General features: G+C 42.6%; 1 protein-coding gene across 7 annotated transcripts in view; it reads right to left on the bottom strand.

The window, feature by feature from the left end:
* The window catches only part of LOC115367599 (MAP7 domain-containing protein 1-like), a 38,076-nt gene that overhangs the window by 16,727 nt on the left and 7,572 nt on the right, over positions 1 to 13,777 (bottom strand). For all 7 annotated transcript variants that reach the window (XM_030063407.1, XM_030063406.1, XM_030063405.1 and 4 more), the window contains exons 2-3: positions 4,100 to 4,315; positions 2,041 to 2,109 (exon numbers count right to left, since the gene is read on the bottom strand). In XM_030063407.1, coding sequence (XP_029919267.1) covers positions 2,041 to 2,109; positions 4,100 to 4,315 — 285 coding nt within the window. The remainder of the gene's footprint in view (positions 1 to 2,040; positions 2,110 to 4,099; positions 4,316 to 13,777) is intronic.

The following is a 13,777-nucleotide window of genomic DNA, read 5'->3' on the forward strand; positions in this document are numbered from 1 at the left end:
ATGCAATGTCTTTTGATGTTATTTTGCAGCTGTGAGCTGTGAATAAAACTGCATTGGGGAGTTCTTTCAGTGGACTAAGCTGTGCGAGGATACTGCAGCATCACAAGGCAAGGATTTGATTTGTATTTGGTTCATTTTTCACTAATGAGCCAGAGAGGCACACTGGTTTGTGCCTCATCTGTAATGAGAAAGCTATCTCCCTTCCCGCACAAATCCAATTCCTGAAAAAAATCCAATTACGCCTATATTGTGATCAAGTGAACTGATAAATACATGAGGTTTATGCTTGTGAGCCTGGATTTTCACATTTCCCATAGAGAGAATAAATACTGTGCACAATTGCTGTTACATAACAGTAAGGCTCAGTTCTTCAATGTATATGGATAACCAGCATGACTGGAAACTGAAAAATATCTTTCTTCATCTGTATCTCATTACTGACCAATTATTTTAAATGGGTTGTGATGTATATATGTAAAAGCTTTACACTGTCCCATTTAATTACACACTGAATGGAACGGACGAGAGGAAATGTAACTTGTCTCAGAGCAACTGGAGCTGGACACAGCTTTGCTTTTATCAATAAAAGACAGCAGCATTTGCTCTCCCAGTGGCATGGCGTGGCCACATTAATGATGCAAATGAAAGAAGTAATTAAATCTTATCTGTCAGAGAGGCATGGTATCGATTCACACTAATGACCACCCATTTTTTTCACGCCAAGTGCCCCGGGCAACATGGAGCGTCTCAGCAGGGAAACGCCCACCAAGCTCTACTGTGATTGGCTGCTGAAGCTTTGGCCTCGGTCCACAGGGAAAAGGCTTGTGCCAGTGTTTAAAAAAAAAAAAAAAAAAAAAAAAAAAAAACGAGGTAGGAGTACTCTGTGACTGCACACCAGGTGAAAATTGAGAACGTACAACAATACTATATTTGCAGATGACATGAGGGTAAACATTTATAAACACAAAAGCAAAGCTGCTGAGGCTCATATGGTTTCACTGAATGACGACAGCAAAGCAAACAAAGAAAATAACAGATTCATGGAGCGAAGAAAGGAGATGATTGTCTTGGCTGGACCACAGCGGAAAGAAAAAGAAAAAGAAAAAACATAACAAAACATGGCCTACCCATCACAAGTTACCATTTCAAAATGGCATGACTGTTGCATATGCTGAGGTTTTTTTTTTTTTTTTTTTTTTTTTTTTTAGTGGAGCACCTTACCTTGCAGCTGAGTTTGCTGTTCTGAAGCCATGCAAGGGGAAACAACAACAACAGATGTCAATAACCATCGGACATGTCAGAGCAGAGCGTATGTCAGAGTGACAGAGGTGGAGAGAAAGAGGTCGACACCAGGTTAAAGACAGGGCAGTATAGAATAGAATAGAACAGAATAGAATAGAATAGAATGTAGGGGTGTGAATTCTTGGCTTAAGATCAGTCCGGTTTCATTTATGATTCACTAATTGGGGATTTGAGTTAACAACAATTTTTCTTTTTCTGCAACAATTCAATTCGATGTGAGTCTATAAACCACAATTCAAATCGGCGCTTTTTGATTAAGCAATAATAAACAAGGGCTGTAACATATCTTTTGAAATGTGAAAAAAATCAGAAAACAGATTTTCTATAACAGTATATTTTCTATAAAACCTTTGATGAAAAAGAGATGAAATCTATGTCATTTATGTTATATGTTATTATGAGGGCAGATCAACAAATCTTATTGATTGAGGGCAGAGAAATTCATTCTATGTGTTTCTTTTAGCAGACTGATTCAGTTGAACAGGCAGAATTTATAATCGATGCATTGATGCACTGACTGAATCGTGTTACCCCTAACAGAGGAGAAAAGAATAGAAGACAAAAAAATCGAAGGGAAGGTCTGCACATATCAAGTTAGTGCCTCATGCATCAGAACCAGACACCTTGTTTTGCTAAGAAAAACCAAGACGCTCAGACTAAAACTGTTCTCTGGCACAGAGCTGCAGCCCAACACACAACAATGGGTGGCTATATTGAATCGGGCCCCTGAAGGCTTACCAATATATTTGGCCCTCTCCTCCCTCCGCTCCTTGGCAAGCTTCTGTCGTTGCTCTGAGCTCATCGCATCTGTGTGGAGCAAAAAAGAAAGAAAAAGCTTTCAGTTAAATTTCCAATCTTAATCAATATTACAAGGAGGTTTCATCTAAACGTCTTATAGTTGCTCAACACAAGACAGGGCCGTCATTGTAGTACCATAGGATCTGGCCCTGACATATTAATTAATTCAATTTCAAGGTCAGTGCGGCTCCGTCTCCCACTACTTTGATCGTTTTATTCGCTTGAGAGTTTGATAATGTTGTGTGGCTCAGATTTGGCCACAGTGTTCATCAGTTTTTCCAGTCGTTCTTATCTCCAGTGATTATCAGCGTTATTCGTCATGCCCCTTGAAAGAAAAAAAAAAAAAAAAAAAGCAACAGCATGACACCAGGATTTATGTAGTTCAGTCAGATGTGTGTGAAGCGGGCCCGGCCATGATTGAGCTGTACGACGTTGAAATCCCGGACCCCCGGGGTGCTCGGCGAGCCTGTCTCCTTTTGTGGTTCTTGGTGCTATGCAATATGTATGCTGCGTATTCTCGACCAATCAGAGAGGGCCCTGCAGCACCGGAGCCCCGTCTCCATGGCAACCTGTATTTTCTCCCTCCCCATCTTCAGAGAGTTCCTACACCGGTTATGCTTAGTCTGGCTGATCTGAAGACACTCTCAAGTGCAGAGAAAAAATAAAATAAAATAAATTCCCATGGGCCCAGAGGTCTTGCCCCAGCATAGGTCTCTTAATGCTACACCCCCCCACCCCCTCCCTTACACACACACACACACAATTCACCATCCGTCTGCATCCACACTAAAAACACTGTCTCCACACTGCAAATGACGACTTGGCTCTCAGCCACTACCATCTGTCTGAATGGGTGTGTAATGATTCCATTTACACTGAAACCTTTATGTACTGAATAAAACAATCTTGAATGGCTTCTCTAGCCTTCTCTCATCAGATCTGTCACACGCTGACTGTAACGATGGACATTAAAATCCATTCTCCATAGGGACAGGAAGGAGGCTTGTCATTAAAGCGGGGTCATAAATAAAAAAAATGCCCTCAAAACTTTATAAAATGCCTGTCAAATGAAAAACGAAGGGGTAAAACATCCTTGAGAATTAAAAGTGTCCACTATATATGATTCATCATGGCAGGCTTCGACCGAGCACATGCCGGATGAGAAATATAGAATGGTTTTTGATCATAAAACAACAAAACCCACAGCCTGAGGCAGGAGAAAATGCTGCCACCACACAGCCAGCAGTCAGAGAAAATGCTAACCTTTACACAAACCAAACCATTAAAATATTTTAAACATTGACAAAAAAAATTAACAGCAGAAGAGTGTGGAAAATGGACTGGTTGGGAAGCAAGAGGGAGAAAATAGCCCCATTCTCCTCTGTAAGGCCTGCTGCCAGTTTCCACCAGTGGGAAAGAAGTTTATACAAATCTTAGTGGTACAAATTGAGTGTTTACTTGCCAATATGCAATGTGAATGTATTACTGTAATAAAACTGATTCTGAAAAAGAAAAAAAAAAAAAAGAACTGGCTCTGAAGTCAAGTTTTGGCAAAGCGAAGATGTGAATCTAATGCAAGTCAAAACACAAGATAATGACTTAATCACTGGGGCTCATTTTGTAAAATTCAGTAATAGCATCAAGATTTGACCCTATCTGTGGTTACATGTGTTCCAGTGCCTGAACTGAATAATGTAATGATTTTAAGATGTGCAGAAACCCATAACTTACTGTCACGCTGCCATCTTGGACCTCGCCCACAAAGCCAGGATAAAAGACAATTGATTGGTACAGCTGACTACACACTTTTGAGTCACATATTCAAAATGCTAAATGTGGAAGAGGCAACAATGGAACAGCAGAAAGAGCCGTGCCCCAGATTGGCTTTGTGCTGCATGTTAAAAACGTCAGAGGCATCTATCTCTCATCGGTGGCTGCCTCTCTCTGCAGACGCCAAAGCTGTGCTACAAACTAGGAAGACATTTGGCTTGGGATCTACCTTTTTTGGGCTGAGGGCTGGCGCTGGTGCCAGGGGTGGATGGCCTGGCATCTGTCTTGGCAGAGGGGTCTGTGTTGGTGGAGATGTCTGTGTGGGGGCTGGAGACTGTGTTAGGAGAGAGGTCTGTGACGGCTGAGTCGTCTGGAGTCAGGAAGTCCTTTGCCGGCGGCTTGTTCTCATTCTGGACTGAATGAGACTCTGTCGGCAAGGGCAGAGCTGGAAGACAGACAGGAAAACACCGATCAATCCATTATCTGTCATTATCAAAATAACATTTTCTTGATAATGAATAACATGAAATCATATCAATCATCCATAGTGTTTTCTTTGTGCTGGCACTCGTGCTTTTAGCATCTTGTTGTCCTGTGAGTCATCATCATCATTAGTCTAATGAAAATAAAGGCTGGTGATTCACCCTTCACCTCGCTGGCTGACACACCTTCACTTAAAAGGTGAAAGCCCTCAGTGGCTTCCCTTGCCTGACACTCAAATCCCATTACCGATCATTAGCATCTTATTCACGCCCAATTTACACATCAGTCAACCTGCTAGAATCAAAGCAGCCAGACACTGAGTGCCCAACACCCCCCTTCCCTGGAGCTTTTGGTGCTGCAGAGCGAAGCCTCCCGTCAAGAGTGCTAAACACACCAGACAAGCTGATGATGAGTTAGGTGAAATGCACAGTGCAGGCTTTACAAGTGATGGTGTACTGAGGGCTTAGCCACAGTAACATAAACACAGACAGACAGAGATGCTGCAGACTTTGTTTTTTTTTCCTGTTGGGGACGAAAACAAAAACTTGCAGATTGTTGTGTTCCTATTTCAACCGGCCTCATTAAAAGGAAGAAATGCTAATGGGAATAATTAAGGCCACATAGCTATCCTCTGCAAAACAGAGATGTACAACACTGGGGCACCAGCATGGCTCAGTGGCTACACACCGTCCTGCAGCGATGTACCCGTTAAACAGCCACATGTCCTGTTAAAACCAAACCCCTACCTGCTCGCTCATTGTTTGTCCCTCTGGATATTAATAACAATCTAATACCAAACATGTAAAATGTACATAAAACAGCAGCTTTCAAAGTGGGGTCCTTGAGCGTCCCCCAGGGTGCCCTCGGCCAAATGAGGAATAAATTAAATCTGATCCAGCATCACTCCTCTCATCTTTAAATATATCCTTTTAACTGATATAAAGATAGTTCCCTTGTAACTTAATTTTTGTTTGGTAATTTCCAGGTATTTTTTGTGCAAGTTGTCTAGTATTTTTTGCTAATTTTCTGAGATTTTTTTCCCTAATTTCCCTGTGATTTTCTTGCAAATGTTTATTTAATTTTATTTATTTATTTATTTTACAAGGTCTTACTAATTATTTGGAAACTTTTCACCATTTTTTACTAATATTTTTGCCTGCATGTCTGAATTTGCTCAGCTTTCAAAGGGTTAATTCAGTATAACACCTAGACTGAAGTCTGAGTCTAAGTGGGAGTCTGAAACCTGAAAGAGGTTGAAGACATCTGACATATAAAATTAACAAATTTAAAACAAGTCCACGGTAACCATGACATCCTACATGATTATCACAACTCATCCTGAGTAAAACTGAGAGATATTATGTTTCCTGTCTGAGACATTGCTGCTTGAAACTTGGGGACTTTTTGACCTGTGGGTGGCGCTGTGGAGGTCCAGTCAGTTTGATTTGGTAGATACTGGATATAAGGAGTACATCTTTCTTAAAGTTAATTAAATTTGACTCAGCAGTGTCTGAGATACCGAGTGAATCTTAGGGCCTTGTTGGCCTAGTGGTGGCGCTGTGGCGGCCCAATCAGGGTTAGATTCAGAATGTAAAGTAAAACAGGCCAGCAAAGGCTCGGAAATTATGCATGATGGACAGAACGGAACCTGATACATAATCCCTTCCCCAATCTTAGACTGTGGGAGGCAGCAAATGAGACAGATACTGCTTCCTTTGGGTTAATAAGTATTATTTCCAAAAGGTAAAAACACAGTGGTGAAATACATGACTTCCCCGAGCTCCAGACACATCTAATCTGCAGTGTCTGAGATACTGTGTGTCGGCAATGTGGCTGCACTTCAGTTGAATTTTTGAAATGCAGAGGTGGGACATAATTCCTCAGAGTTTTGTCCAAATCCAATTAGCAAAGTCTGAGCTATCATGTGTGCTGACAGGATTATAACAAACAAACTCATACACTGATACAGACACAGTTTGTCTCTCAGCCTCAGTGTGGGGAACAAAGCGGCCTCTGGTTACTCGAGCCTGACATTCGAGCTGGAACATGAGCTGTGAGTGAACACAGCAGTGTGACTCAGTCTGCGAGATACCTCCAAATCAGCACCACCACCACATGCCCTGAAACATCCAATATCTTGTTCCATGCAGCCTGAAGCATCTCAAATTCTGTTCAAAAAGAAGAGCATGAGCATCATTCACTGGCTCGAGGCTGATTCCCACTCGTGGGGCCAGGCTGTCTGACCTTTAACCCCCGTGGAGGGTGACAAAGAGGTCACAACAAGGCGAAAAAACACATCCTGTTTTAATCCTCGCTGTGACTTTGTTTTCACACTTGGCCGCCCTGCTGATAATGTCACCGGGCTCGGCTGCTCAGCTGCTGCTCGTCTGGGTCGCTCCCATCTTTCTGCCTGTCACGGGCACGTTGGAGACAAACTGCACAGAGCTGTGATGACGCACGGTGGGGGACAGGGAGCGAGATGGCGAGATCAAGACCGGGAGAAGGGAGGAGGAGTGGAGATAAATTCAACAATGGCCCGTAGAGAAAATTGCAAGGGGAGTGAGATGTAGAGAAAAGAGAGAGAAGAAAATGGTGCAGCTAGCTTTTTCTATAATAACAGAGTGAAAAAGAGGAGGAAAAAGGGAGCGGAGGACTTGGAAAGACAAAAAGGACAACCAGAGATAAGCAACAGCTAGGCACAGACGAGAGCTGGAGTGACAATGAGCCGGGGGGTGGGGTGGGTTGGTGAGGCGGTAGGTGAGAGGCTCGAGGCTCAAGGCCAGCGCTAGACTTTCAGTCAGCCAGCAATGGGCAGATGGAGTGTGACGCTCTCCTTGGGCCCGTCCAAACGCTCACCGAACCACATAAATCACAGATTAACACTGGGCCTCTCTCCAACTGCCCCCACTGTATCTTGACGCGGAGCCAGCCGAGACTTAATGCACAGGCCACACCATAGAATACTAATAGAGGAATAATGGGATGCGAATTAGGCCCCATCTGCCAAGATGATAAGTCAACTGTATCAACAAACATGCAAGATCATGTTCAAACTGGATGGCACCGCGTCTACCTGATGATGAAGAAAGGATTAGGATTTGGCAAAAAGAGGATCGCAGTGCCCCTCCTTGCTTGAGATTACTTGTTTGTCAGGAAGAGTGGCTGACTTTTTGCATTTGATCACTTTACCAACAGGGTTATACACTGCTAAACAGAGAATTATTACAGGGACAGAGAGCCAAAGCCAAGGGTCTTTTTGGATGCCTTGAGTTTGAAACCTCCTTGGAAAAACAACATTGCGGCTGATGGATTGGAAAGACAATTTTATTTATACAGCGTTTTAAACAAAACTACTGTAGCTGTTAAAGAGTTGCACAAAGCCAATAGCTACATAAAACCGCACTAAACATGACAGGCTGTCAACATAGCACCGCCAGTAAAGTGTGAAGGCCAGAGAATAAAAGTGAGTTTTGAGCTGCGACTTGAAAGATTCAACCGAGAGGGCAGATCTAATGTGGAGGGGAGGGCTGCACGCCGTCGAGGGCTTTAAGAGGTCTGATATACAAGCAGGGACAAGCCCATTAAAGACTTTAAGAAGAAGGGAGTAAAAACTCTCTGTTCATTCATCAGGCAGCTGGAGAAGAGAATTACTAGAAAGAGGCTCTGAAGGCTACAGGAAAACCCTCCTACCTGTCTCCTTAGCTCTTATTTCTTCAGGGTCACAAGAATATTGTTAAAGGCACTATTCTCCTATTTTATTTGTGATCTTTTTTTTTAACTTCTTGTTGCTTGCACAGTTGCACATTTAGGAACTGAGGCTCATTGGGTGTTTGGAACCACGGGACTTCCCCCAAAAGCAATGCATGTGAAAATAGCCAGACGGCGGTCAAGAGGTAACAGGGAGCAGTGCTCAGATTATGTCAAGAGTCTGGACGGTAATTTGAAAGACAGCTACGTCCAGAAAAGTGAAAACTCAGGTAGACTGGAATCAATCCTGATTTAATCAAAATGAACACAACATGACAGACTGCTTTGCTTACAGTAAGCCACTATAAAAACAGCATACACAGTATCTAGAATGCAAAATGTAAATGTGCCATGGCGTGCCTACAAACTGCTGGAGCTGGAAGGAGGCTTGGCTCGGGCGAAGGATGAGATCCCTCCCTTTAGTTTGGTTTATGTTGCAGATTTGAATCTAACTAGTTATTACCATGATAAGTATGCAGAGCATGGGCGCGGCTGTGTGTTTTCTTGAGCCTCTAATGATATTATTACAGTGGAGTGGTAAGAAGAGAGAACAGAAAATGACTCTTGACAATAATTATAAAGCAACACCGACAGAAAGATAAAACTGAATGGGAAGATATTCATGATGATAGCAGTAGAGTTGTTTCAAAGTATGAGGGCTTCATAATTCTTAAGGTTTTGGTAACCCTAACTGATCGTTAATTTTGTATCCCGATTGTCCAGATAATTTTGAGGATGCACTTTTTGTATCTTATATCAAATGCAAATAATTCACAGATAGTATCAACATTACAATACCCTATGATTACTGAATCATGGAAACTAAAATCTCAACATGTGATTATACACGATTTGAACAGTGCAGCCTTTGCATGGGACATGTTTTAAGTGGTGCAATGGTACAATCAAGATCCATACAAGCATGTATTATACTGCATGTGAAGTATCAGTCAAGTTAACAAGTGCAGGCTCATCGCACGTGATCAGCCATTCAGGCTCCAGTTCAACACAGAAACACAGATTCATGTTCAGCCGTCCGTCCGTCCCTGCTCCCGCCCCCCTCTGCCTCAGCCATCTCAGGTTTCTGTGCCACTGTGACAGACTCTAAGTTTATAAATAGCGGTAAGCACCCTACTGAGAATGTCGGCCATAAATGGGACTGGCTTCTGCTGAGGCACCTTGGGACGACAGTGACTTGAGGCAGAACTCCAAACGAAGCGCCGTGTGGGATGACAGATTTAATACACATAAGCACGGCCGGGAACAAACTTTGTGTGCGGGCCACTTCACCCTGCAAAACCTTTTATTTAACAAGCTAATTTGATTTCTTTTAGACTGCACAAAGTAGGGCATCCAAATGAAAGTTGGTTATCGACCAAAGTTATATCTAGACTTACCATACCATATAGATGAAAGTTGTTGGGCTAGTGCCTGTTGTAAAAGGAAAATTTAACTTCAGTGATTATTATTATGCTATTACACCTCATCAATCTGTGTTCAATGGATTTATCCTGGTGGTGCAGCCACTTTCCCTAAACTTGCCTCATTTTCTTCACTTAGTGACTTCCAACATTTCCCAGAATGCCTCTAACAAACCAACAGAGCGAGCACCAACTTGTTACACCTATTGGTAGCTGTATTTGTAGGTGGAGAGAACATAACAATAGCTATAGTATAGAAATCACAAGAGAGGGAGGGGGAGGAAGAGGGAGTTATCTGCCTCCTCTACGATGGATTTCTCCCTGTATGATTGCTACTGTATGATTAAAACTCAATTGTAGTTGCTGGAAATATATCAACATTGTATATTTTCATCAACATTTATCCAAGAAATGAAAAAAAGAAAAAAAAGAAACTGTCAAAAGCCAAAGTGGTCCCAGGGGTGTGAAGGTACATCAGCCTACAGTACTGAGGCTGATCTGGTTTGGGTCACTGAGTTTATCCCTTTCATTTTCCACCCTGCCTGAAGGTAGGAAATAAATTGTGCATGCACGCTTTATAGCAGGGCATACTTAGTAACCCGATCAATCGTATTTGACTCTATCTGTCCTTCAGGTTGTTGTGCAATAGGTCTAACCTCCTGAAATAAGCAGAGCGCTGCAGAAAGCCATGTGGTGTGAAGCAGCTCAGATGCTGTGGCAGGGGGTGATGTTCATGAGGTTACAGTGTGTGTGTGGGTGTGTGTGTGCGCTGCATGTGTCTGCTCGAAGTGCATATGTAAGCTCTGGTGGTAGTGTACATTATGGGGAGTGTGTGTGTGTCCTGCATGTGTCTGGATGAGTGAGTGTGTGTGTCATCTGTGGAACATGTTGAATCCGGGTCAGGCTAACCTCAGGAATTCCTGGTATGTGCATTTCCTTTGCATGCTTCCATAGCAAATGTATGTCTTTTATGTGTGTGTGTGTGTGTGTGTGTGTGTGTGTGTATGTGTGTATTTGTGTGTGTGTACATGCTGTATGAATTACAGGAACTTGACTAAAATCATCTAAAATGGCAAGCGGAGATGATAAGACTGTTTGATAAAAGCTACAAAACAACATCCCATTTATTTTCAACAGAGAGGGAAAGGCTGGAACCAAAAGCAAAGACCCAAGCAATGACATTTTGACTTTGCAAAATGCCCCAAAAGAAATTTGCAACCCAAAAGAAATGGCATTTCACTCATTTTCTGCTCATTTTGCAACTTTGTGTGGGCTGTGCACAGTGTGCTTACGCATTTTCAAGGAGCACATGTGCCCAAGATGGACGTCTCCCTCTACTCTGCTTCCTCTCTGAAGGAAAAAAAAAAAAAAAAACAGGGTGACGAGTGTCCACGCCCCTGGGAATAGCAAAGGAAGAACATTCCTGCCCCTGTGGTGCTAACAGCAACAACAGCCGCCTGCTCTCTGGAAACAAATGCCTGGGACAGATGCGTGTGTGTGTGTGTGTGCGTGTGTGTGTGTGTCTTACTCAGTAAATATCAACATTTTACACAAATTTGTTCAGTTTTTCCCCTGAGAGGAAGAGAGAGAGATCAGCATGTATAGGTAGCTCCCAATAAATTAAAGGCAAGACAACATTTCGATCTCAAATATTTGTCAGGCAACGGTAACACAGATGACACAGTCACCTGATGAAAATCTTGTGAGATCAAAACATTGCCACATCAGATTATTTGGAGCTGCAGTATGTGGATCTGTCTCTCTTCCTCTCAGTTGACTTCTTCGTCTTAAAGTGCACACTTCTCCTCTCTAATGTATAGTTTCTCCCCCCCAAACTGGGACAGAAGGCAACTGTTGTTCATTCCTCTGGACTGCAAATGCACCTTTCCATCTTGGTTGCATGACAAACAACACTAAAACCGTGTAAACCATGAGGTCAATGAGTCTCAGATATAGCCTGTGTCATAAAAAACAACCATAACAAGATGTCAGTATGGTGTCTCAGAGGCAACAGATGTTTACAGTGCAACTTTAGGGCCCAGGAACAAACCCTGGATGAACCTTTACACCCTTTAGACTCTCCGATTACTGCAAAGAAAATATGGTAAACATCACCAGCTGTGATTCGAGTGAGATCCAGTGAGCAGAAACCCGAGCAAAAACATGTACAGCTGCTAATCACTGTCAGACGGAGAGACGTGCTGCGTTTCTGTACTGATGAAATGCAGAGAGACCTTGATTGTAAACGAGCACTTCAATTACAGGACGCTCACTCGTCAAGCTGTGCCAGAGATGAACAACACTGCTGCTGCTCCTTAAATTGTTGAATGTGTCTGGCTAGCTGAGAAGGACTTCTATGGTGCATCATTTAAAGGAAGACCTCACGTAAAAAAACACAAAAAACCCATGTGCAATCTATCCATGCAGATAGTTTCTGTGTGATTTGGCGAGGTTTCCAGTCTGTCTCCCTTTACCAGAATACAAAAGGCCTGGATGGGTATTTCAAACTGTATCTGATTGCTTTTAATTTCATTACTAATTGGAGGCAGTTAGATAGATTTTGCTGGTGTTCCTTGGCAGGAAACAATTCCCAATGAAACCCAAGAATCTTCCCTGTGGATTATGTCAGGGATAAATGTAATTGTTTTTTTTTTTTTGGAAAGAGCTGCTTCTGTTGAGTTTTACACATGTGCATTTTTGATGGTTTAAGCTCCGCAATCAAATAAGCCACATTTGTATGGGAGGTCTGGGAGACAGGGCAGATCATGACAGACTGGAAACTTCACCAAATCACACAGAAATGATATGGGTTGCACTTGGGGTGTGTAAAAAGGGAAAATATCTCTATATACTTTTTAAAAATTTTTGGTAAACTGTTCCTTTAACTTCTACCAGTTTAGACAGTGTAAATATTAACTAACTAACAGAACTGAAAGGCAGCACTGCTTTTGAGTACTATTAACTAGGGATGGTTGACTGGTCAAGGTTCAAGATGCTGCTCTGAGGCAGAAAGTATCAGCGTGAAGGAGCCTTTCCCTGCCATTACAGCCCTTTCTTTGCCACTAAATCCTGAAAAAATCCAAAACCAGCTATTAAAAGGGTAAACCTAGTGCAAAGATGGTATGATGTGAATGTGAGGGCTAAAAATACACAGCTGCACATCCCTGATCCAGTTAGAGAAGTAAAACAAGGACGAGAAAATGCTGCTCTTCTGAAAACAGGGCCGACCCCCTGATGCTTTTAACCGCAATAAACTGGGTTACCCAGTCACAGATGCATAAAGTAGAGGCAAGCATGAATCATAAATGGATCATCAGTTATTCACCTTTTCCCCTTCTGTCATCTATTCACCAGCTAAAGGATGATGGGGAGGCAGGAAGGAAGAAACAGAGAGAGAGAGAGAGAAGCTGAAGGTGTTTTGAAGGCAGTGAGAAAAGAAAAGAAAAAGATCTGTGGCTACTGAGAAAAGCTTTTCCACGAGACTTGCATGTACACCAGGAGAAAATAGCCTAGGCGTGGTTTGTTATGACTACGCTGTGGTTTCACATCCTCAACCATGACCTCATCGTGAGGTCACCGTCATGATGTCATGGCAACAGCAAGCAGGGCGCATGATGCACATGGGCACACAGGGTTGCCACAAAATGATGTCTCTCTTCAAGGGAAGGATCAAGGGACGCAGAAAGAAGAGGAAAATGAGCTGGACTGCGAGGACAAAGTAGCACCATATAAACGCTTGTGTGCAGAGCTACACACTCTATGCTACACACACACACACACACACACACACACTGACACACTCACTGAGGTTATGGGGTTCAATCCCTCGCTCTTGGTTTGGCTCTCCTTTGTTGACTTACAAACAAAGTTGCTGAAGAGCTCAAATGAGCCTCAACTGTTTTAAGAGAGTGGACGGGAGGGCTCCTAAACGCCACCACAACTCCTCACCACAAGCCTTTCGCACAGTGACAAAATCCAATTTGCTTTTGGAGAAAGACATGAGAATGCTACATTAGCTTCATGATACGCCTTTCACTTGTCATAACTCAAGGACAGAGACAATGAAACCCTTAAAAAAGAAGAAGAGCAGAAAAGAAAACCTTTTTTTTATGAGATAAACTGTTTCACTGATCTGTGGGTAGCAGGATCTGTTAACTGCTTTGGGAACTGCTTTCTTTCTTTTTTTTGTTTTGCTAGGGATGTCAGTATCTTTTACATTTGCATTTGTATTGTATATGTGCCTTGGCAATAAGTAT

Source organism: Myripristis murdjan, chromosome 11 (genome assembly GCF_902150065.1).
Source record: "Myripristis murdjan chromosome 11, fMyrMur1.1, whole genome shotgun sequence".
NCBI lineage: Eukaryota > Metazoa > Chordata > Actinopteri > Holocentriformes > Holocentridae > Myripristis > Myripristis murdjan.